The sequence below is a fragment of the Cebidichthys violaceus genome, unplaced genomic scaffold, assembly GCF_023349555.1.
Source record: "Cebidichthys violaceus isolate CVI_PGR_0920_01 unplaced genomic scaffold, fCebVio1.0.p SCAF_6, whole genome shotgun sequence".
Taxonomy (NCBI): domain Eukaryota; kingdom Metazoa; phylum Chordata; class Actinopteri; order Perciformes; family Stichaeidae; genus Cebidichthys; species Cebidichthys violaceus.
The window spans coordinates 5,985,578-6,006,222 of record NW_027176816.1 but is presented as its reverse complement, the minus strand read 5'-3'; the positions used below and the strand labels follow the sequence as shown (position 1 = coordinate 6,006,222).

Below are 20,645 nucleotides of genomic sequence, written 5' to 3'. Positions count from 1 at the left end.
ACCCACCTGCATGAAACCTCGCCTGAGGATGACGTCAAACACTTGCCCGTTCCACAGAATAGACATTTGTCCAACTCACATTGGTATCCAATGTACTGAGTGGGGCACAGACAGATTTTAGTGCCGTTGGAGGTTTGTAAGCAGGTTCCAGCATTGTGACAGAACCCTTCACAATTAGCTGAGGATGGGAAGGAAGACATATGATAAGTGCAAAGAACTGTCATAGATTTAAATGTTGTTCCATAGGATTGGGGCTTTTTTTCTTCCCTAGAACAATTAAAGATAACATTTTAAAAGTTGATAATAATTTAAGCAATGAAACATATCTTTTTACATTAAGTACGACAGAAGAATAAATATTTAAGAAGCTGAGAATCCATATAGACAATGTAGCAACATCTGACAGTGCAGCCACTTACTGTACTGGCACTGGTCTCCCTTGAACTCTGGCAGACAGCTGCAGGTTGGCTGGTTGCCCATGTTGACCGAGCAGTTGCCCTCATTCAGGCAGTAGTCCTGACAAGTGTGGCGGTTACAGTTGGGCCCTGTGAAGCCTTTTGGGCATCTGCAGGTTGGGGCACCTGCAACACAGGACATGAATTTGAAGTTCAAAAAATTGTGAGACAAGTATAAATGAATACAACCACAATACACAAAGGCTGCAGCTATGTATCTCAATAAGTGAAGTCCCTTACTTTATGTCCTCTCTCGTGCAACATCTTATCATGGGATCGCTGTTACTAATGAATACTCCATAGAGCTTTCACAGACATCAAAAGGATGGGTGGAAATTGTACTAATGATTTTCAGACCAACTAAAATATCTTTGCTCAGCTGACATCAGTGGCATAAAATACTTGCAAGAAAAAAACATGTTCATTTCACTTAATAATTTGCCAGTTACAAACATTTTCCCAAAAGAAAATAATAATAATAACATCCAGACGGATTACAGTATTCCCACTCACGTTTGTGTAACAAAGTCATTACAAAGGCCATTCAACTTTTTGAATTCTACATAAATATACACATCTGATGTTCTCATAAAAAGGGAAGAAACTTAATATAAATTAAATTACTTCATGCTTTACTGCAAAGTAAGGAAAAGAGATCACATGTGTCGTGCTCTTACCTGTATGAGAAGCAGTGCATGTGCCTCCGTTTTTGCAGTAGTCCCTGCACTGGTTGATCTCACATCTCTCTCCGGTGTAGCTGGGCTGGCAGCGACACTTGGCCACCTGACGGGCGTTGAGGAAGCAGCTCCCACCGTTCTGACACTGAATATCGCAGGGCCCTGAGGGGGGAGCTGTAGGGGGGGGGGGATTCCATGATGAACTGACATTTTGTTTGCCGCATAAGATTGTAAAACCACCCAGATGAAAACCACCCAGGAGTTTGATCATGTAAAAGTAGGGCTGTTGCTCTACTGCTCAGCTATTTGTATGTGTACATAAGTGAACTGTGTCTGCAGACTTACAGAATGGTGACTGGGTGGGGCTCGGTCTCTCCACACATGTGCCGTTGTCTGCCACATAGTTGTTGGGGCAGGTACACACCGGTCCACTGGGGCTGAGCAGACACAGCCACTCACACTTCTTCCTGTCACATGGGTTAGTCACTGGTGCAGAGACAAACAAGACATCCAGTGAGAAAAAACTGCATAAAATGTATAAAACCCAGTTGAATTAATTTATACAACATAAAATATATTATGTGTCTTATGACTTTGAGGATGCAAGGAAACGAATACATAGAAAAGCAAACCTACTCTCTGGCTGCTTGTAACGGTGGTGGAGGACTATATCAGTAGCATGGTTGATGCCTGTGGTGAGATTCTCCATGGGGCCTTTGCCAAACTTGTTGACCCGGAAGACAACGTTATTGATATAAGTGACCCCATATATGTAGTCCTCAAAGATATCTATGCTGTATGGATGGAGCAGGTCTGAGAAATAAGAGGGGAAAAAAAGATTATGGATTAAAAAAGAAAAAAAAAGACAAGCAACTAATGCTAGATTCTCACAGTTTTGTTTTGAGTGAAGAAACAACTCAACTGTTTTTGATGCCAGAGACAGAAATTACAGGATCAGAGCCATCCAGACGAACGCTGCCAATCACTGAGAGTTTAGCATCTGCCCAGTAAAGACGCTCGTTGAAGTAGTCGACAGCCAGACCTGTAGAGACAGAATGGAAGAGCCTTGCAGATAAAGACATGGCAACCTACATGCTGTAATGCTGCTGTACAGCCATCTAACTGTGAATGTGAAGAAGGAAGTTGCTGAGAAATAGCATGCATGTTTTCGTTTCCTTGGGTAAATCAGGATTAAGATAAATCATATAATGCTAATGTAGTACTGACCGGTGGGCCACTGGATGTTCTCATGAACTAGAGTTTGTCTCAGAGTGCCGTCCATGGCAGCAGTCTCAATTTTAGGATGGTTCCCCCAGTCTGCCCAATACATAGTTCTGAAGGGAAACACAGAGTTGGAGCACACTCATTGAAATCATATATTTTATATGAGCGTTGCCCTGAAGCCACCGTCAAAAAGTTCACTCTTCCATACCCTCTCTGTGGATCCACTACGATGGCATAAGGCTCGTCTATCATGCCAGAGACGAGGGTCTTGCAGTGCTGGCCTGACATCTGAGCCACTTCGATTACATCTCGACCAGAGTCTGTCCAGTACAGGTTCCCAGCCACCCAGTCCACTGCTATACCACGAGGCATCTTCAGCTCTTTGATCTGGATACAGGCAGAGAGGCAGTCATTGCATGCCCATATGATTATGTGTGATGTGTTTGTGATAGTATGATGGAGAGTTTGTGCATCTGCACACATTTGACCAGCGTTACCTGCAAGTTGGTGATCCTGCCCTCACTCGAGGAGGATGATGATGATGTGGACGGTCCTGGAAGTTCATAGGAGGAGATGCGGCCCGTGTGCCAGTTGGTCCAGAAGATGCGGTTGGTCTTGACATGCAGGTCCATCGCATCAATACGCACGCTGGCATCGCCTTGGAAGGTCTGCTCATAGCGCCAGTTGGGCATGCCGGGTTCCAGACTGCGGATTTCATTGTCGTCAGCTATGTAGAGAATTTGTTGACTGCTGTTCGTGCCTGGAAGGAAAAGAGAAAAAGTCAAAAAGGATGGCCTTCGACACTAAATTGAACAATTATAATAAGTATTTTAAAAAGAAGCCTAAAAGGATAAGCAGCATATAAAACAGATCAAGTTCTGGTTCTCACTGTCAGCCTTGCAGGTGTCACTGATCCTGGTGAAGTACTTGTGGCAGCTGCATTTGTAGGAGCCTTTGGTGTTGTTGCAGACATGGGAACACATGCCGAACTGCAGACACTCATTCTTATCTGAAAAATGGAGAGCCAAATAGAACGTTTTATTAAGTAGGAAAATACCACACCCCAGCTCCTCACCTCCGAAGCATTTATATATTTGAGATGAGTTATTATTGGTCAGGTGCAGTGTTTTGTGCATGTGTACCTCCACAGGTGTGGTGTCCTATCTTCTGGAAGCCTGGTTTGCAGGAGCAGAAAGAGTCTGTGCTGTTGGTGACACAGTGGGCCTCGTCTCCATCACCACACTGAGTCCTGTTACTCCTGCAGTCATTTAGTTTGGTGTCTGAACACAAACACAAGTCAAGCATGAGTCAGTGGATTTTAAAGTCCAAGTGATTCGGCTGATGCCTAACATTTGAAACATCAACTCTCTGGTAAGCTAAAATATAGAAATCCATTTTGACATGAAGCACCTGTCTTGCAGTTGATCTCATCAGAGCCATAATCCTCACAGTCGTTAAAGAAGTTACAGCGCAGAGTGGAGCTGATGCATCTGCCGTTGGCACACAGGAACTCATCCTTCTCACATGTGGGAACAGCTGGAGGGGCCTCTGTAGACATAAACACCACACGCACACACAGGTCAGGAATCTCCTTAATAAAAGTAGGAGGCAATTTCACAACGATTTGAATAACTCCACAACTTACCGCAGTTCAGTTCATCCGAGTTGTCGCCGCAATTATTGACTTCATTACACCTCTTTGACACTTGCAGACATACACGGTCGTTTTGGCAGCGGAAAGCTCTGGTGGGAGGACATTGGAACTTCCCTGAAAAACAAACAGAATGAGGACATGAGACAAAAGATAGAGGATAAAAAAAATTGTCAGGACAAACAATGACAAAAGACAGACATTGCACATGTGCGTCATTCACAGGGCTGTACTCACTGCACTCTTCGGGGTTCTCATCAGAGTTGTCCCCACAGTCGTCCTCCCCGTCACACTTCCAAGCGAGGGGTTTACACAAAGTGTTGTTACACTGGAACTCATCCAGAGGGCAGTGACGCCCAGCTGAGTAAAAAAAAAGACATTTTTACTAGTTCAAGGCAACAAGTAGAATAGCAGTACAAATAAATGATAAGTAATAGAATTCAAAACAGCATATATAGACACAAACATGCACTTACCAGCACTGCCACAATTCTCTTCATCACTGCCGTCCATGCAGTCGGGGTCGGCGTCACACCGCCAGCGGATGGGAATACAGTGTCCGTTCTTACACTGGAACTGGTCGTTGTCACACTTAAGGTCACAGCCATTCTGAAGAAACATCATAGCCTGAAGGATCAGCTTTTATACTTACAAATGAATACTTAACACAGACAATTCAAGTATTTTTCCAGATCAACACAAGATTTTATGTAAGGACGTTAAGTTTTCTGCACCTCATCAGATCCATCAGCACAGTCATGGTCTCCATCGCACTTCCACCTCCCAGCAATACAGCGGCCGTTGGTGCAGGCAAACTCACTTTCAGAACATTGTCGAGGCACTACAGAAGAAGGCAGGGTGACAAGGTCAGTGACATAACACATGAACACCCTTAACAGTGAGCTATGGCTGTTTTAGTCTTTACCACAAAACACAGGACAAGGGTTGAAACAACAAGACTGTAGATGCAGCAGGAGGTAATGTGAGAGAATGAAAGGAGCTCAATAAGTCTAAATGATATTTTTATATAATGTATTTAATTTGAGTGCTATATTTATGTTTTTGTGGTAATAATAAAATTAGCATTAAACAAAGTTTTAAGCAGTATCATCTAGTGACAAATGGGAAACAGAACAGAAATAATCTACAGTATTTAGAGCTCAGGTTGCAGACTCTCACAGGTGGGTGGGGATCACAGCTGGACAGGAGCATGAGAGTGGAGACAGCGTGGAGTAGGAGACACAGCAGAGAGGTGACATATGAAGGTGGACTAACTTACCTCTGGCTCATGCCAACAGGACAGTATGAAATGAAACAAATATCAGATGAGGTGAGATGCATCCGAAATGACAGAATGGAAGTTATCGCAAACAAGTGACATAGTATGCAGAGTTAACAGGTTAAAGGTCCAGTGCTTCCAGTGGACCAGGCATGAGTGTAAGTGACACTGGACAAGGTGAGATAACAGATGCTGATAGTACACAGTATAAAGGCGTTGTCCCAAAGCATAAAGTGACACCTACTGCACTTTTCTTCATCAGAGTTGTCCCCACAGTCGTTGTCGTAGTCACACTGCCAGCGGCCTGGTACGCAGCGGTTGTTCTTACATCTGAACTGGTACGGCTCACATGTCCTCTCAGCTGTACAAAACAAAGAAAGTGTTAGAATCAATAAAACAAAAATAGAAAGGAACAAAATCAGATTTGAAAACATCAGTGGCAGTGCATCTTAAATTTTAATGATTTTCTTACCACACTCCTCTTTTGGTTCATCTGACGCATCGCCGCAGTCGTCCTCGCCATCACACTTCCAGCGAGCAGGGATGCAGCGTCCAGAGTCTTTGCATCGGAACTCGTCCACACCACAAGTCATCTGGGCTGGAGAGAGAAACATTTGGAAGGGGTTACAATTGAGAGCTGATTAGGATGACTCGGGTTAAACAAAATGCTAAAAAAAATGGGAGTCTTACTGCAGTTGGCGGGCTCATCAGACCCATCCACACAGTCGTTGTCGCGGTCACACACCCAAACACGAGGGATGCAGCGTTTGGTGATGGCACACTGGAACTGGGTGGGCGCACACGTGACCTCAGCTGAGGGAGGGAAAAACAGATTTATAGTTACTGTGTGAAATTAAGCCTCAAATTGAAAGAATAGCATATCAGGGTTCACAAAAAGGTTCTACTCACGGCAGTCCTTCTCATCCTCTCCTTCTCCACAGTTGTCCTGGCCGTTACAGCGGAAGATGCCTGGGATGCAGCGGCTTGGGTGGGAACATTTGAACTGACTGGGCAGGCAAACATGAATATCTGTGGTGCAGTTAGACAAGCAGACAAACAAAGACACAAGCAACAGAGCAACAGAGTTGAGCAATAAAATGGTGATGGTAGTATCACATTACCATCACATTAGTATCACATTTATTATTAAATGTGTAAGCTAATCATTTGGGGACATACCGCAGTTGGCCTCATCCGAGTTGTCCTGGCAGTCATTGTCTCCATCACAGATGTAGGCAGGGTTGGTGCAAATGCCGGTTCCACACTGAAACTGACCCGGCCTGCATTTGAACTCAGCTGTCGTGAAAACATTTTTTTTTTGTCAGCATCACATGTTTCAACACTTAAACTCCACTCTGCAAAATTGTCCCTTTTATTTAAAATGTAATTACACATCTACATGTTTCAGGAGTGTGACACACTATAGTCTCCTAATTATCTTTCTCAAACACTTACGGCAGTCTGCTGGCTCATCCGACCGGTCGCCGCAATCATCCTCTGTGTCACATTTCCACCAGAAAGGAATGCACTTGTCGTTCTTGCATACAAACTACAGAAGGAAGAGGGAAATTAATCAAAGTGTTGAAAAGGACATAACACCAGAGCTCCTCCTGCGTCAACAGGGCTGACGCAGGAGGAGCTAACTAGTGTAGCACTGGGCAGCCAGCCAGCTGTCGATAGACAATCACAAGGCATAGCAGTTCATCAAACAAGACACAGCGAGATATGAAAATCCACTTATCAACTGTAGTCATTCAGTCATGTTCACATTGATAATGATCTTTACACAGCCTCCTTACCTGGCTGGCTGTACAGTTGGACATGCAAGTGCGCTGGTCATTTGCCAGGTAGAAGTTGGTGGGACAGGCACACTTGTAGCCTCCTCCAGGAGAGAGGAGGCAGAGGTTACTGCAGCCGCCGTTGTTTGTCTGGCACGGGTGGTTGAGCACTGGGAAAAAGATGGGAAATGTGTTAAACTTCGACTGCAACGATATGCATTTCAGCACAAGACTGAGGTTTTATGATATTTGGATCAAAGTAGGTCAAAGTAGGTCTTTGCATCTTTGTATTAATCAATACAAACAATAAATCCCCACACCATCATTTTTCAAATCTTCTTTCTTGGAATAGATGTTTAGTTGGTAAACATTATATTGAAACAGAGACAGGTGAGATCGGTTTGATCGGTTTTGGGAAGTGGAAAAAATAGGATCAAAAAAGCAGCTTTTACCCTCGGGCTGGCGGTAGGGATGGTAAATGTGGATGTCCATGGGCCGATGCAAGGTGCTTATCAGGGTGGTCTTGTTGGTACCCAGAGACTTATGAGCCCTGTTGATGGACTTTGTCTCCCAGTCGGTCCAGTAGATGTGCTCCTCAAACAGAGTCATTGCAAAGATGTGGGGGATGTCTTGGCTGAGAACTGAGAAGCAACAGACAAACATTGAATCACATTGTTAATGAGTTGTTAGGTATAGTAACTGTGTTATACTGAAGGTTTCCCACTGTTATCCCAAGTGATTCATTTTTATAACTAATTAGTGCAGTGCTGTGACCAAAAATCAATCTTTTCCTGATTTGTTCATATGTTTCTGCTTAAAAATGCTCATCAATAGTAAAAACTATGCTTTCCCAAAAAGAGGAACATGTCGTGTGCATACAACTACACTATACTAGTGTCTAATCAAGTAAATATGAGAAACTGGCAAATACATGAATTTCTCCATTCATAACATGTCTCAAATTTCCATTTTATTCTAGAAATTCAATGACCAACGGAAAAGAAAAGAAGAAGAGAAGATAATGTTGTGACTTTAGCAATCAAACGATTCTTATTATTGCTGCTGTATCTTAAAGAGAAACTGTTGGGCCAATCTTGTACTGTTAATGTAAAAGAGGCAGGGTGGGGTGCACAGCTACAGTGGCTCTACTCTATCGGTGTGTTAGGTAATGGTTTCTACGCCTCATTAGGCTTTACACTCTAATTGCACCTTTTCTGTTTCCACAGCGTGTCATTTCATGTGTTTGCTCTCAGTATTTGAGGCTTGTGCGTTATGGAAACACACTATAAGTTTCTGTTGTAAAACTCAGCAATCCGGATACATCACACATACATGGATTGGCAAACGCAAGAAGACACAAATGAAGCACACATGGCAGTTTAAAACACCTTGTTATTATGTGACCATGGTTTCAGTATTGATTATAACAAGTGAAGTACTTTAAAGAACTAAAATGTTGTTATAATGTGATGGAAGTATCAGGTGGAACTGTGATAGTAGTCGGATTAGCGCAAAACTCCCTTTGGTCAATCCTTATCTGAACTCAATCAAACAGGCCAAGTCTTGCTCTGCAAACACACACAAGGCCAGTTCGGTGTTTGTATATCAAAGGACGGGTGAATAACTCCCTGGACAAACTGCTGGGGGACTAACACCACAAGCTAATACAAGACTGTCGGATGTTCCATACAGAATTGTAATTTTGTATAAACAGTCATTTTCCTTCCAAAATGGTTCAATCGGTGCAGTTTTTCTGTTGGAAAATTGGAATGAAGGAAATATACAGCATGCCCAGAATTTCTAGAGCACTCATATTACAATATTCTAAATTTTACATGCATGTACATTCTTCATTCGAGGATTGACGGGAAGCCACAGCCATCTATATGTGTTGAGCAGAGCTTAGCGAATGAAACAATACAGACGCCCGGCGGGGCTCCAGAATTCTATTGCACGCATGGTTGGCTGACAATATCAACTATTGTAGTGAGGGTGTTAAGCAACTGAGCGCTATGCAGACGTCATACATGCTAGAGGCCTCACTGGTCAAAACAAAAAGGGCTTCTGTCCCCTGGGCCTGTGCTGCATGACTCCAGCCCAGCAGGGAACTATCTGAACTGCCTGCTTGTGCTTGGTGGCTCCCAAACAAGTATGTGAATGTATGAATGACTATTTGAGGAAACCCAGACAGATCACAAGCCCATAAGCCTGGCACCCTACAAATTGTAGCCATAACAAAACCTGATATGCTGAATATTCAGTTTCTGCACTCCCTTGTTTCACTACCAGTGAGGTTTTGTCAAATCTATTAAGTGGACTAGATACAAAAATATTTAAAGCTTCCCAGTTACCCACCATCTTTTTTTAAAAGACAAAATCAATAAATACATCAACAATGGTGCCTTGAATGTATCTTTTGTGTATTTCAAGTTGAAGATGCAACTATGTGGCAACTATTTCTTGCCTCCAAAACTTTTTATTTTAACATTACGTTTTACTTACTAAAATTACTCATACATATCTTAATTTTCTACAGACCAATACATGAAACTGGAGTCCCATGCTGTTGAAAATCAGTTAGAAAAGCATGACCCATCAGTCAGATTGCTCTAAGCATGTCTGAATGTGAACTGGTCCGTTACCTGTGTGTCTGTTGGTGCCATCAAGGCTGGCAAACTCAATGTAGTCCTCTCTGGCATCGGCCCAGTATATACGGTCATTGATGAAGTCCAGGGTTAGTCCATTGGGCCACGTGATCTTATCCTCGACGATGACACTTCTGTTGGTGCCGTCCATCCCGATTCTCCCAATGTGAGGGCTGTCCCCCCAGTCAGACCAATATAGGTACCTAACCAGCGGGGGACAAAGATATTGTTAGAGTTACAGTACGGTGACTCGAAAGGAAATTTACCGTAAATTAAAAAAAAATAGCTCAGCAGTCACCATGACCGAATGAGAATGTTTTGATAGCCTGTGAAACTTAAGCTGTGCTCCTCACCCATAGCGGACATCCACAGCCACAGCACGAGGTTCCCTCAGGCCTTGGTTGACCAGCACAGTCCGGTAGGCCCCATTGAGTTTTGACACCTCAATGGTGTCCCGGCCTTTGTCACACCAGTACAAGTTCCCGCCAACCCAATCCACTGCCAAGCCATCTGGGTTACTCAGGGATGTCCGGTGCAAAACCTGAACCATCAGTTGGTCACAGGGTTAGACAGAAATTTTCCAGTCAAAAGATTCAAACAACTTTCATAAAAAGGAGTAAATACAATGGTTAATGTGTTGGCTGGCTAAAAGGGGGTCTGATTTCCTCACTGACCTCTATGTTGCTGCCGTTCATAAGCATGCGTCGGATCATGCTGCCCTGAGTGGTCACGTCTGTCCAATAGATCATCTGCTCTGCATAGTGGAAGTCCAGTGCCACTGCATTGTTCAAACCCTGAAGCAGCGGTAGGTACAGTTTTAACAGGTGAATGGAGTGCAAACAATAAGAGGTTCACCTTGTTGTGTTTCAGTAGGTCAAACTGAGATAAAGTGCGTCTCACCTGTTTTATAAGAGTGTAGTTGGATCCATCCAGATTGAGTTTTCTCAGGTAGTATCGGTTAGCAAAGATCAAGTAGGGCTCCTCTTCTACACACAAATACCAGACAGAAACATTTGAGTCAGGGTGGACTTGGCTATGAGCAACCAGCAAAAGGCAAAATGCACACAAGCATGCCTTACCCGACGTGGACTTGCAGATGGTTGGGTCATTGGGGCTGAGTTCAAAGCCATCCACGCAGAGACAGTGGAAGCTGCCATGTGTGTTGATGCAGCGCTGAGAACAGGGGTAGGTGGTTGTGCACTCGTCTATATCCACACACGTCTTCCCATCACGCTTAAGCTGGAAACCAGGATGACACCTGCACTGAAGGGGCCAAGAGCACAGAAGGTATGTCAAAATCTCACCGCCTGCAGGTTCTGGCACTTCTCACTTTTAGTCTGGACCAATTAGAAGGGCCTGCCACAAAACCTCTGTCAGTCAACCTGATACACCAAAAGCCAATTCCTATGTAGAGTGCTACTAATATCTCAATACTGTCATGAAATCCAGTTGCTGCTGTCAGATAAGCTGCATAAATAGCTACGAATCTCATTTGCAAAATACTCTTGCAACAGAGAGCGTGGGGAAAAAATAATCTGACATTCAATGTGTTTGTCAAATAAGTGGCATGAACATCATCTTACTACAAGGCATGGCAAAAACATGCATTCATTACTAGTCAAAATCAGCTTAAGCTGTCACTACTCATAAGCAAATCTGTGTTTTAAAAGAACTCAAAGACTCACTGTCACACTTCCAAATTCTACTCATTTGTCATTACGGGGGAATTTGCAGGATACTAAGCACTGTGCTCAAAGGACGTCACACACGCAGGCAAATCTTTGATGGTGTAGTTATGTACAATCAAATGTGCAAACATTGAATATTGACACCCTGAAAAGCATAAAAACCTTTGGGTTCACAAATCATTCCTCATCATTTTGAAGTGAAGCTCTGTGGTGTTGACCTGTCAACACCACAGACAGGAGAGTTCACACAGAGTTCAAGCTGTTCTAATAATGGCCTCCTACTTCTAGGAAGGGAGCCAAAACATGTTTTTTTACATAACTGCATGCCTGAACTGAGTGGTTCCCAACCTTTTTACTTGAGGTCCTCTCTAACTCACCATTAATAGTATACACCCAATTTGTCTGTGAGCTAACTGTGCGCCTATTAGGCTTATCATTTCGTAGACAATCAAAGTCAGTGAATTCCCAAAGTAATTTGATTTTCTTTATTTGCTCTTGAAAAAATGGGGAGGGGGAAAAAAGAAATTAACGAACAATTAGACGACTTACCTTGTAGCCAATCTTGAGGTCATCGCAGAGCTGCGAGCAGCCACTCAGCTTACTGTTGAGACACTCGTTGATGAAGCAGTTGAGTTCATCAGAGCCGTCACCGCAGTCATCATTGCGGTCACACAGCAGAGTCTCATTCAAACACTTCCCGTTACGGCACATGAAGGCTGACTCATTACACGTCCTCTCTGAAATCAGAGACAAACAGCAGGTTACATTAGTGTAACTTTGAAACAGGATGCGGCTTTGGCATTTCTGAACAAGAAGTTTCTCATATGATTCATAGTTTGTTACATTGGTAGAGAAATACAAATTATAAACAAATTTCTACCAGAGTCAGTGCAGCGAGGGTTCTTGGGAGCTTCATCAGAGCCATCCTGACAGTCAAACTCTCCATCACACTCCCATTTCTTCTGGTTGAGGCAGCGGCCGTTGGCACAGCGGAACTCGTCTGAACCACATATTGGGTATTCTACACCACAACAAGAGTATAATTATCATTAACCTATCACCAAAATAACTTTTTTGTGGGCTAAATTTTCTAACTTTCCATCCTGCATTTCTCTTCCAGGATCAGGATCACACACACACACACACACACACACACACACACACACACACACACACACACACACACACACACACACACACACACACACACACACACACACACACACACACACACACACACACACACACACACACACACACACACACACACACACACACACACACACACACTCACCACATTCTGGGGATTCATCTGAGCCATCGGAGCAATCGATGTCATGATCGCACACAAAGTGCTTGGGGATACACTGTCTGTTCTGGCACACAAACTCATTCTCATCACAAGTGTTGTTGGTGTACACTGGAAGTGGAAAAGAACACACTTTGGTTAATGGACAATAATTAGTTATTTTTTGTTTGTTTTTTCAATCACAACACAAAAAGGACAGATTTTTCCATGATGTAATTTAGTAACCGTCCCACTCACTGCAGCCAGCCTTGACACTCTCATCGGCTCCATCAGGACAGTCTTTGTCTCCATCACACTTCCAGCGTTGAGGCACACACATGTGGGAGCCGGGACACTGGAAAGCCTCAGGACTGCATGTCTTGGATTCTGTGATGATAATTATGGGAAAGTTATATGACGATATAACGCCAGGAAATCTTACGCATACAGGCAAATGCCTCCACTGGGCATGGGAAAAGTACTTTTACATTTGAGAGTTAGTAATTATGTCACTTACTGCATTTCTGGTCCTCATCAGAACCATCTCCACAGTCATCAGAGCCGTCACACACCCAGTGGCTGGAAATGCAGCGATGGTTCCCACATTCAAACTGGGTGGATGTACAAAATTTGTCTGCGAAGGAGGAGAAATTATCTAATTTACGCTGCACACGCTCTTCCATGGGCAGTGAGAAGCCAAAAGAAAAACAGGCTGTTTTTCCTAGTATGTTTTCTGTTATCACGAAAAAACATATGGGTACTAGAAGACAACTTTGTTGACTGACCACAGTGTGTCTCATCAGCGCCGTTCTCACAGTCATTCTCCTTATCACAGGTCCAGCTCATAGGAATGCAGCGACCACTGGGACAAGCAAAGAAGTTGACTGGACATTTAAGCTTCCTTTTATCTGCAAGACAACAGAAGAAAAACAATCTAAAATCTCTGACAATTTTAGAAAGGCTGAAAGCATTTTGAAGGGAAACAAAGCATCCAACCTGGGCAATTTCTCTCATCTGAAAAGTCTCCACAGTCATTGTTGCCGTCACACACCCATGAGGACAGATAACACAGAGTAGTTTTCTCACAGCTCTGGAAGGACACTCCTTTCACTCCCAGGCGGAAGAAACGGGAGCAATCGGTGGTTTCTGAGGATAATGGAAAAAGCTTTAAATGTACTTTAAAGATATCTTAACTAATCAATTAATTAAAGCTTAGCTTTCCCTTTTCATAATCGTTTTAAAATCATCATGATAGATTACTTACGGCAGTTAATTTCATCACTAGCATCCTCACAGTTGACCACCTGGTCACAGCGGCTGAAGTTGGAAATACAGCTTCCATCTTTACACTGGAACTCTCCTACTTTACACAGGGTCACTGCAGGATGCAATTAGATCAAATAAGCAAAAACATTGCAGGATTGTGTGGACATAACGATTAAACATGTAGCAAAATCTAATACCAGGCTGACATCTATCAAAACCTTAAGGATTTTTCAATCAGCTGCAGCTATGAAAGTGGACATAAATTGCTTACTGTTGCAGGGCAGTTCATCTGAGTGGTCACCACAGTCATCCGTTCCATCACACCAGAACTGGTGGCCAATACAGCGGCCGTTCATACAGCGCCTGTAGCCTTTCTTACAAATTCGATTGGCTGCGGAGGAACAGCAGTTGATTAGAGTTAGCTCAATTCCAGAGTCCATTTTTGCATATTATAAATACAATTATAAAAACAATTCAATATTGTATAAATGAAACAAATAAGCTGTGCTACATACTCTGTATCAAACAAACTACATTTCCCCCTTCCTCTCCCTTTCTTTCCTAAGTAGTAATTTTCTCCCTTATCCTTGCTCTCCTCTAACCTAATGATCTAATAATAATGTATTGTATTTTTGCACTCATTCTAAATTGCTTTGATTTTAACCATCAGCTTATTATCTGAAAATGATAACATATAAATGATGACCTGCTCACAGTTCATCAACTAATAGTCCCATAATAAACTCACCACAATAGGACTGCTTCTCATCAGACTTGTCCTTGCAGTGAGCCATGCCATCACAGGTCAGGCTGTAGTTGATACAGTCGCCGTTTCCACACTCAAAGTCGTCCACACTTCCACACGACACATTCAGTGCTGGTGAGGTAGAAACATTTGAATTCAGCAACATTCAAATCAAGAGGTGGAAAATTTTATCCTAAAATGAGTGAAGACTTTCTCTTACAAGAGCAGGTGTTGTCTTCCAAGAGTTGTCTGTCTCCGCGGCAACTGCAGTTAACCCGTCCATCAGACGTGGGCAGACACAGGTCTTGGCAACCTCCGTTATTTGATCGACAAGGAGAAAACTCACCTGAGGAAGGTATGACATAGGAGGGTTAATTACAGTCTTCCTTCCTTGTGGAGAAAATATTAGCAGAAACTATTTAATATATATAATGAAATGCAGTTACTATACTCTGGTACAAAGAAACTTTTACAATAACTTTTTAGCTTGGCCATAGTTATAGCCTGTGAAAGTTGGTTGTATACGATAACAAGACCAGTCATGCTAGCGGCTCTGTGAGGCTATGCTAACACCAACATAGCAACATGCTCGTAATGGCAAAGCCAACATGCTGGTGTTTTGCATGTATAAAGTTTGCTGTAACATGTTTACATGTATAACTATAATGTTCACCGTCTTACTTTACCTTGTTAGCATGCTAGAATTTGCGAAGTAAAAAAGTACAGCCGAGGCTGATGGGAATATCATTAGTTTTGCAGGTATTTGGTGTGGAATCAAAGTACTGGACGAATTAGAAAGATTTATTTGATGATAACCAAAGTGATGACAGATTCCTGAGTTGGATATGGATATCTGTGCCAAATTTCATGGCAATCCATTCCTTGTTAAGTATTTCAGTCTGAACCAAAGTGGGGGACTGATAGACTTCCTGAATAACTAACATGCACAACCCAAAAGCCTCGCCACTAGCATGGATAAAAATAATGGAATCATGTAATCGAGAGGAGCAACCTATACAAACTTCACAGTAACGTCAGTGAATAATACTCACAGCTGTTGGTGTCATTAGCTACAGCCACAATGCCCATTGGCTGCTGAGGGATGTCAGCACGCAGCACTTTCATGTCTCCACCTGTGTATTTGTCCGCCCTAAGGACGGCCCTCCTCACCCAGTCAGTCCAGAAGATGTAGTCTCCATACACAGCCAGGCCGAACGGATGCACAGGCTCATTCTTCAACAAGACCTGAAGCAGAAACATTTAGGTATCATTTCACAGAACTCAGAAGTGCAAGTCAACGCCTAGATGTAGCCAAAGAGAAAATGAAAGGGCTGTCTTACATAACGGCTGCTTCCATCATATTCGCAGCGTTCGATCTTGTCCAGTGTGGCGTCAGAGAAGTAGAGTTTCTCAGCACGGTGATCTATGGCCAGACCGTTGGGAGTTTTAATGTCACTCCCGATGATCGCCAGCACATTGGCTCCATTCAGAGAGGCCCTCATGATGCTTGGAGCCTGCTCATTCCAGTTGGTCCAGAACATAATACTGTAGTGGGAGCAAACACATGATAAGCATGATGATGTGCAGTGGAAGCTCATAAAATGTCTTGGTTGACTGAACTAAAATTAAATCTACTGTTCAAAAGAAAGTAAGTTTTGATATTAATAACTCACTCCTGACACTCGTCCAGCACAAAAGCTCTGGGATGGTCCTCTCCAGACATAGTGACCACAGTGTTGCGGTTATAGGCCACAGAGCGGCTCTGGTCCACAGTGTGGCGAGTGATGGTTGAGGTTGTGTAACTGGTCCAGTAGAGTGTATCCCAACCACGGTGGTATGCCAGGCCCTCAACTGAGCCTACATCTGTGGGAGCAGAGAAGAAAGAAGTTGGCCCTCTGTAAATATTTTGAACCCATGACAATAGTTCTTTTATTTTCCTCCAGCCAAAGCTGCAGAGGCAAAAAGCTTGAGAGGAACGAAGTCCTTTCATTTCAGTATAAATATTATCGACTCTCAGGGGTTTTATTGGGAGCTTTAATGAGGACCATCAACAAAATGATTAAACACTGTCATAGTTTAACAAGTTGCCCCCATGGTTACCTCTGAGACTTTATTAAAGAGGCAGTGGTTAAGTGCTTTTAAGATTATCCCCGTCTTCCCACATCAGTTCATGAACAGTGAAACACTGTGAGGAAGAAGGTTAAAAAGAAAAGTGAAAAAGAAAGAGTAATGCTAGTGGTACCACACAGAGCAGAGTCTGTGACACACCTGCTGTTTCTGGAGAGAGTTTAAAGAGTCTGTATCATCCTGTCATTTCATGGCTGGCTGCCTGCACATACAAATACAGCTCCCTGTGGACACTCTCATTCATGGTGACTTCTTGTTCTGGGAAGAAAACTGCCATTGAACAGCTTGAGTCACTTAAGGGACATAGGGCAGTATGAAAAAAAAAAATCAAAAAAAAAAAAATCAATGAAATCATGAAGCTGCTCTCGATAGCCATTGTCCTTTTGTCCTACTACCTTCCACTCATAGTACATACAGTAGTAGTAGTAGTATATTGTTTTAACTGTACTTACATGACGCACTACTTCATGGAAAAGGACACTGTACTGCAGCCTTACGAGATCCAAGATGTGCATCCATCTGTTCTTGGTCACACTAGCAACCACATTTATGACCACTTACTGCCCACAATAAAAAGCTGAACACTCCACGCAACGGTTTGCTCTTCGTTGACAGTCCTTTAAGAGATCTTTCAAATGAATGACAAAGTGCCATAATCAACCTTAATGCAGGACAATTGTAAGGCTGAAAGCCATGTTAACCAAACTAAATGCAACTAAACGACCAGCTATGGGTCGAATACAAAGTCATGCAAACAAACTCACACTTGTGTTTTTTTTAATCCTCAACAATCAGGCTGAGCAAAACAGAAAGAAAAAAAGCTATACCTGGGCATCTAATTGCTTGGGTTGAGGAAAGATCACAAACTAAACAGGGATAAATAAAGTAGGTCCAAGGCAGTATTATGTAATGAGAAACAACGTAGTCTCCCCTCCCCTTTCCTAGATCAGCTCAGCCCCTGGTTACTGTGCAAACAGTGGTGAAAACCTGTTGGAAAGACCACTGTCGCTCAGAACAGAGCCTCTTTGACCATCACAGGAGAAGTGCAGGAATCAAAGTGACACCAGATAATTACTTATCTTTTGTTACTGTTCATTTTAAGATGGTTCATTACTTATTTATTCCTTCAACGATTGAAGTCAGGTGAATCGTACAGCAAGTCTTCTGCTGGTGACGTCTACAAGGTTGCAAGTCTCTCAAGAGCTTCTAAATGGACAAGATGCCTCCTGCCGCAGTGACCACTTAGCATCAAGTAGCATTGACTGCTTTTAAAGTGGAATGTCAGTGAGCAACCACTGGGATGAATTTGTCCACCGTTGCCTGGTTTCAAGAAATCAATACAGGCATAAAGTAATTGCTGCACTGACATCTCTCCGGTTTTCCTTTCCTTCTTCTTTGGATTATGAAGGACATGCTGATGCAGCCAAGGAAAAGCCAGTGTGCAAGGACTGCTCTTTAAGGTCATGTATATTTATTTTTTTTAATTTTTAATTTTTTAATTTTTGTAAACTCAAACGGGTTTACAATGGGTAGTTATAATTCCTTCTAATAAGTTGGAAAAACAGTGTAGAGGACACAATTGGAGAGACACATTTTAGACATTTAGGACAGAGCAGGACATTTATGATGTGACTCTCTCTGGGCACTTAAAAATTAATTCCAACTGCATATGGATCACATTTACAATTCCACACACAAACTGGAATATACTCTTTCTATTCTCTTCCTGCAAGTGCAAGGATTGTAAACTTCAATGGAGATGAAGTCAACTGACCAGTGCAATTTTCACTGCTTAGCTAATCACTGTCATTGTGAGAGTACTAGCTGACTTAATGGAGTGTGGTCATACAGTACCTGTGATTAATACAATTTAAGACATGAACTGGAGCCAACAGATTCATCACCCAGCCACTGCGGGAAAATGCTGCTCTGATGCTTAACATTAATAGGGCATAAGATTAATTACTCAATAGACTTTTATTGTGAATGCATGGATAGTTTGGGGCAGCAAGTAAACAGCAGCAGCCTTGGGCAAATGAGTAGGGCAGATGAGGAGTTGATCAAGGCCATTGTTCCCATCCTGGATGGACTAATTCTGGTGACTGGCTTGGTGGGCCAAACCCTGGTCATCATCATTCTTACTGGCAGGAGGAGGAAAACAAGTCAAGCCCTGCATGGTACAGACACCCTGCTGCTGGCTCTGAGTGCTGCAGACCTGCTGCTGCTGCTCTGCCTGCCTTTCCACACCTCTGCCATCACCATGGGCTTCTGGCCTTTCGGCAGCTTTCTGTGCAAGGCCATCAGCTTCCTGGGTGTGGCCTGCTCAGCTGCGTCAGTCTTCACCCTGGCTGCTTTGGCTGTGACACGATACCTTACAGTGGTGCACCCTACATGGGTCTACCGTTCAAGATTGCACCGACGCATTAAGCTGACAGTAGCTCTACTCTGGGTCCCTGCCTCGGTCTTGGCTGCGCCGCAGTTTGCCTTCCGCACAGTTACCTCCTCCAGCACAGTGTACTGCTTTGCCTTCCTGTCTGACTTCAGCCAGCTGGTCTACAGCATCGCCCTCTTCCTCTTCGGCTTCGCTCTACCACTGGGTATCATTGTACTGATGTATGCCAAGATCTACTGTTTTCTTCGACATGCACGGCTGCTGGGAAACGCTCCCCAGCTGGAGCGCTATCAGAGCCAGGTCACTCACACTTCAGCTCTCCTGGTCCTGGTCTTCACTCTCCTCTGGCTGCCCTCCTATGCCCTCATGTTCTCCTTCATTGGAGGAACCGTAATGGGCTCACCTGGATACAAAACCATTGCAATCCTGGCCAGACTGTTGGCATCCTCAGTAGCAGTGGTAAACCCTGTACTATATGGGTTCATGTCTCAGAAGTTTAGACAAGACTTACTAGAGCTGGGGAGAAAACTCTGGGCATGGTGCAAAAGTTGTCCGATTGGTTGCCCTGATGTGATGGGCAGGGACATGGTTCAGCCCTTTGAGCTGGACACAACTTCAGAAAGAGGCCAAAACTGACTCTTTGGCCAGATAGAAAACACTGCTACGTCATTACTCACTTGATGCTTTACTATATCTACATATACAGTATTTACTTACTTATTTTTCACTGTATGGAATTTTACCACTGTATGTAAAGATTACACATGCAATGCTCAAAGTGATGTTAAATGCAATGAACTTCATTCCATTTTTATGTATTAAATCAGGTAAAAACTCTTCATGTGTGAACTAAAAATCATATTTTCTACTTTGCTAGTTTTTACTTACAATTTGCTTGGATTTCTTAACTTGAGAATTAAAACATTTGTATGTTGATTTGAACAGCAGAATGTAGTAAAACTGACAATATAAGCATATCATCATATTATGAGTCTACAAAACTTTGTGAGTATCTGGAACTAATACACTCCTCTGACTCCAGCTGTGTTAAATTCTCCTAAAATTGGAGTAAATTCTGTCCATGGTGATTAAAAATATGCCAAAACTAGCCATCTTTTCTCAAACTGTTCAAATCAACATCAATAAAACACACTAACCCCATGTGCTTTATTTATTTTCCTTACTTTCCTTGTCAGAATTCATGTTTTGAATAGTGCTTGCTAACAGCTTTGGGCCCAGGGCTTTTAAATGTAATGCTTCTGGATGGAGTTCCAACAACCTTCTCTTGAATCATTTAAAGAGAGTGGAATTTAAAAGACACTTCAGTGTTGAAACAGTCAAAAAGCAAAGGGAGTGCGCTTGTGCATTTGTGTGTGAAAGTGTGTCTTCTTTAAGTGGCAGCCCTAAGTGATGTCAATCCCCTCTAGTTG

General features: G+C 43.0%; 2 protein-coding genes across 4 annotated transcripts in view; one reads left to right on the top strand and one right to left on the bottom strand.

Annotated features, from left to right (window-relative positions):
- The window catches only part of LOC137889838 (low-density lipoprotein receptor-related protein 1-like), an 83,383-nt gene that overhangs the window by 5,703 nt on the left and 57,035 nt on the right, over positions 1 to 20,645 (bottom strand). For all 3 annotated transcript variants that reach the window (XM_068733910.1, XM_068733911.1, XM_068733913.1), the window contains 43 exons: positions 16,370 to 16,559; positions 16,037 to 16,241; positions 15,749 to 15,941; positions 14,917 to 15,042; positions 14,700 to 14,828; positions 14,223 to 14,342; positions 13,950 to 14,063; positions 13,682 to 13,831; positions 13,471 to 13,593; positions 13,203 to 13,319; positions 12,944 to 13,072; positions 12,692 to 12,817; positions 12,278 to 12,418; positions 11,947 to 12,134; positions 10,789 to 10,972; positions 10,610 to 10,695; positions 10,384 to 10,503; positions 10,063 to 10,250; positions 9,707 to 9,912; positions 7,517 to 7,705; positions 7,086 to 7,234; positions 6,742 to 6,835; positions 6,466 to 6,582; positions 6,196 to 6,315; positions 5,977 to 6,099; positions 5,759 to 5,884; positions 5,531 to 5,647; positions 4,742 to 4,848; positions 4,484 to 4,616; positions 4,245 to 4,367; positions 4,002 to 4,124; positions 3,767 to 3,904; positions 3,499 to 3,636; positions 3,246 to 3,365; positions 2,854 to 3,116; positions 2,565 to 2,743; positions 2,360 to 2,466; positions 2,055 to 2,174; positions 1,769 to 1,945; positions 1,478 to 1,618; positions 1,133 to 1,306; positions 420 to 581; positions 7 to 178 (listed from right to left, as the gene is read on the bottom strand). In XM_068733910.1, coding sequence (XP_068590011.1) covers positions 7 to 178; positions 420 to 581; positions 1,133 to 1,306; positions 1,478 to 1,618; positions 1,769 to 1,945; positions 2,055 to 2,174; positions 2,360 to 2,466; positions 2,565 to 2,743; positions 2,854 to 3,116; positions 3,246 to 3,365; positions 3,499 to 3,636; positions 3,767 to 3,904; positions 4,002 to 4,124; positions 4,245 to 4,367; positions 4,484 to 4,616; positions 4,742 to 4,848; positions 5,531 to 5,647; positions 5,759 to 5,884; positions 5,977 to 6,099; positions 6,196 to 6,315; positions 6,466 to 6,582; positions 6,742 to 6,835; positions 7,086 to 7,234; positions 7,517 to 7,705; positions 9,707 to 9,912; positions 10,063 to 10,250; positions 10,384 to 10,503; positions 10,610 to 10,695; positions 10,789 to 10,972; positions 11,947 to 12,134; positions 12,278 to 12,418; positions 12,692 to 12,817; positions 12,944 to 13,072; positions 13,203 to 13,319; positions 13,471 to 13,593; positions 13,682 to 13,831; positions 13,950 to 14,063; positions 14,223 to 14,342; positions 14,700 to 14,828; positions 14,917 to 15,042; positions 15,749 to 15,941; positions 16,037 to 16,241; positions 16,370 to 16,559 — 6,247 coding nt within the window. The remainder of the gene's footprint in view (positions 1 to 6; positions 179 to 419; positions 582 to 1,132; positions 1,307 to 1,477; positions 1,619 to 1,768; positions 1,946 to 2,054; positions 2,175 to 2,359; positions 2,467 to 2,564; positions 2,744 to 2,853; positions 3,117 to 3,245; positions 3,366 to 3,498; positions 3,637 to 3,766; positions 3,905 to 4,001; positions 4,125 to 4,244; positions 4,368 to 4,483; positions 4,617 to 4,741; positions 4,849 to 5,530; positions 5,648 to 5,758; positions 5,885 to 5,976; positions 6,100 to 6,195; positions 6,316 to 6,465; positions 6,583 to 6,741; positions 6,836 to 7,085; positions 7,235 to 7,516; positions 7,706 to 9,706; positions 9,913 to 10,062; positions 10,251 to 10,383; positions 10,504 to 10,609; positions 10,696 to 10,788; positions 10,973 to 11,946; positions 12,135 to 12,277; positions 12,419 to 12,691; positions 12,818 to 12,943; positions 13,073 to 13,202; positions 13,320 to 13,470; positions 13,594 to 13,681; positions 13,832 to 13,949; positions 14,064 to 14,222; positions 14,343 to 14,699; positions 14,829 to 14,916; positions 15,043 to 15,748; positions 15,942 to 16,036; positions 16,242 to 16,369; positions 16,560 to 20,645) is intronic.
- On the top strand, positions 18,814 to 19,851 carry LOC137889840 (galanin receptor type 1). The gene has a single exon (XM_068733919.1). It carries the CDS (start codon positions 18,814 to 18,816, stop codon positions 19,849 to 19,851), a length of 1,038 nt encoding a protein of 345 aa, XP_068590020.1.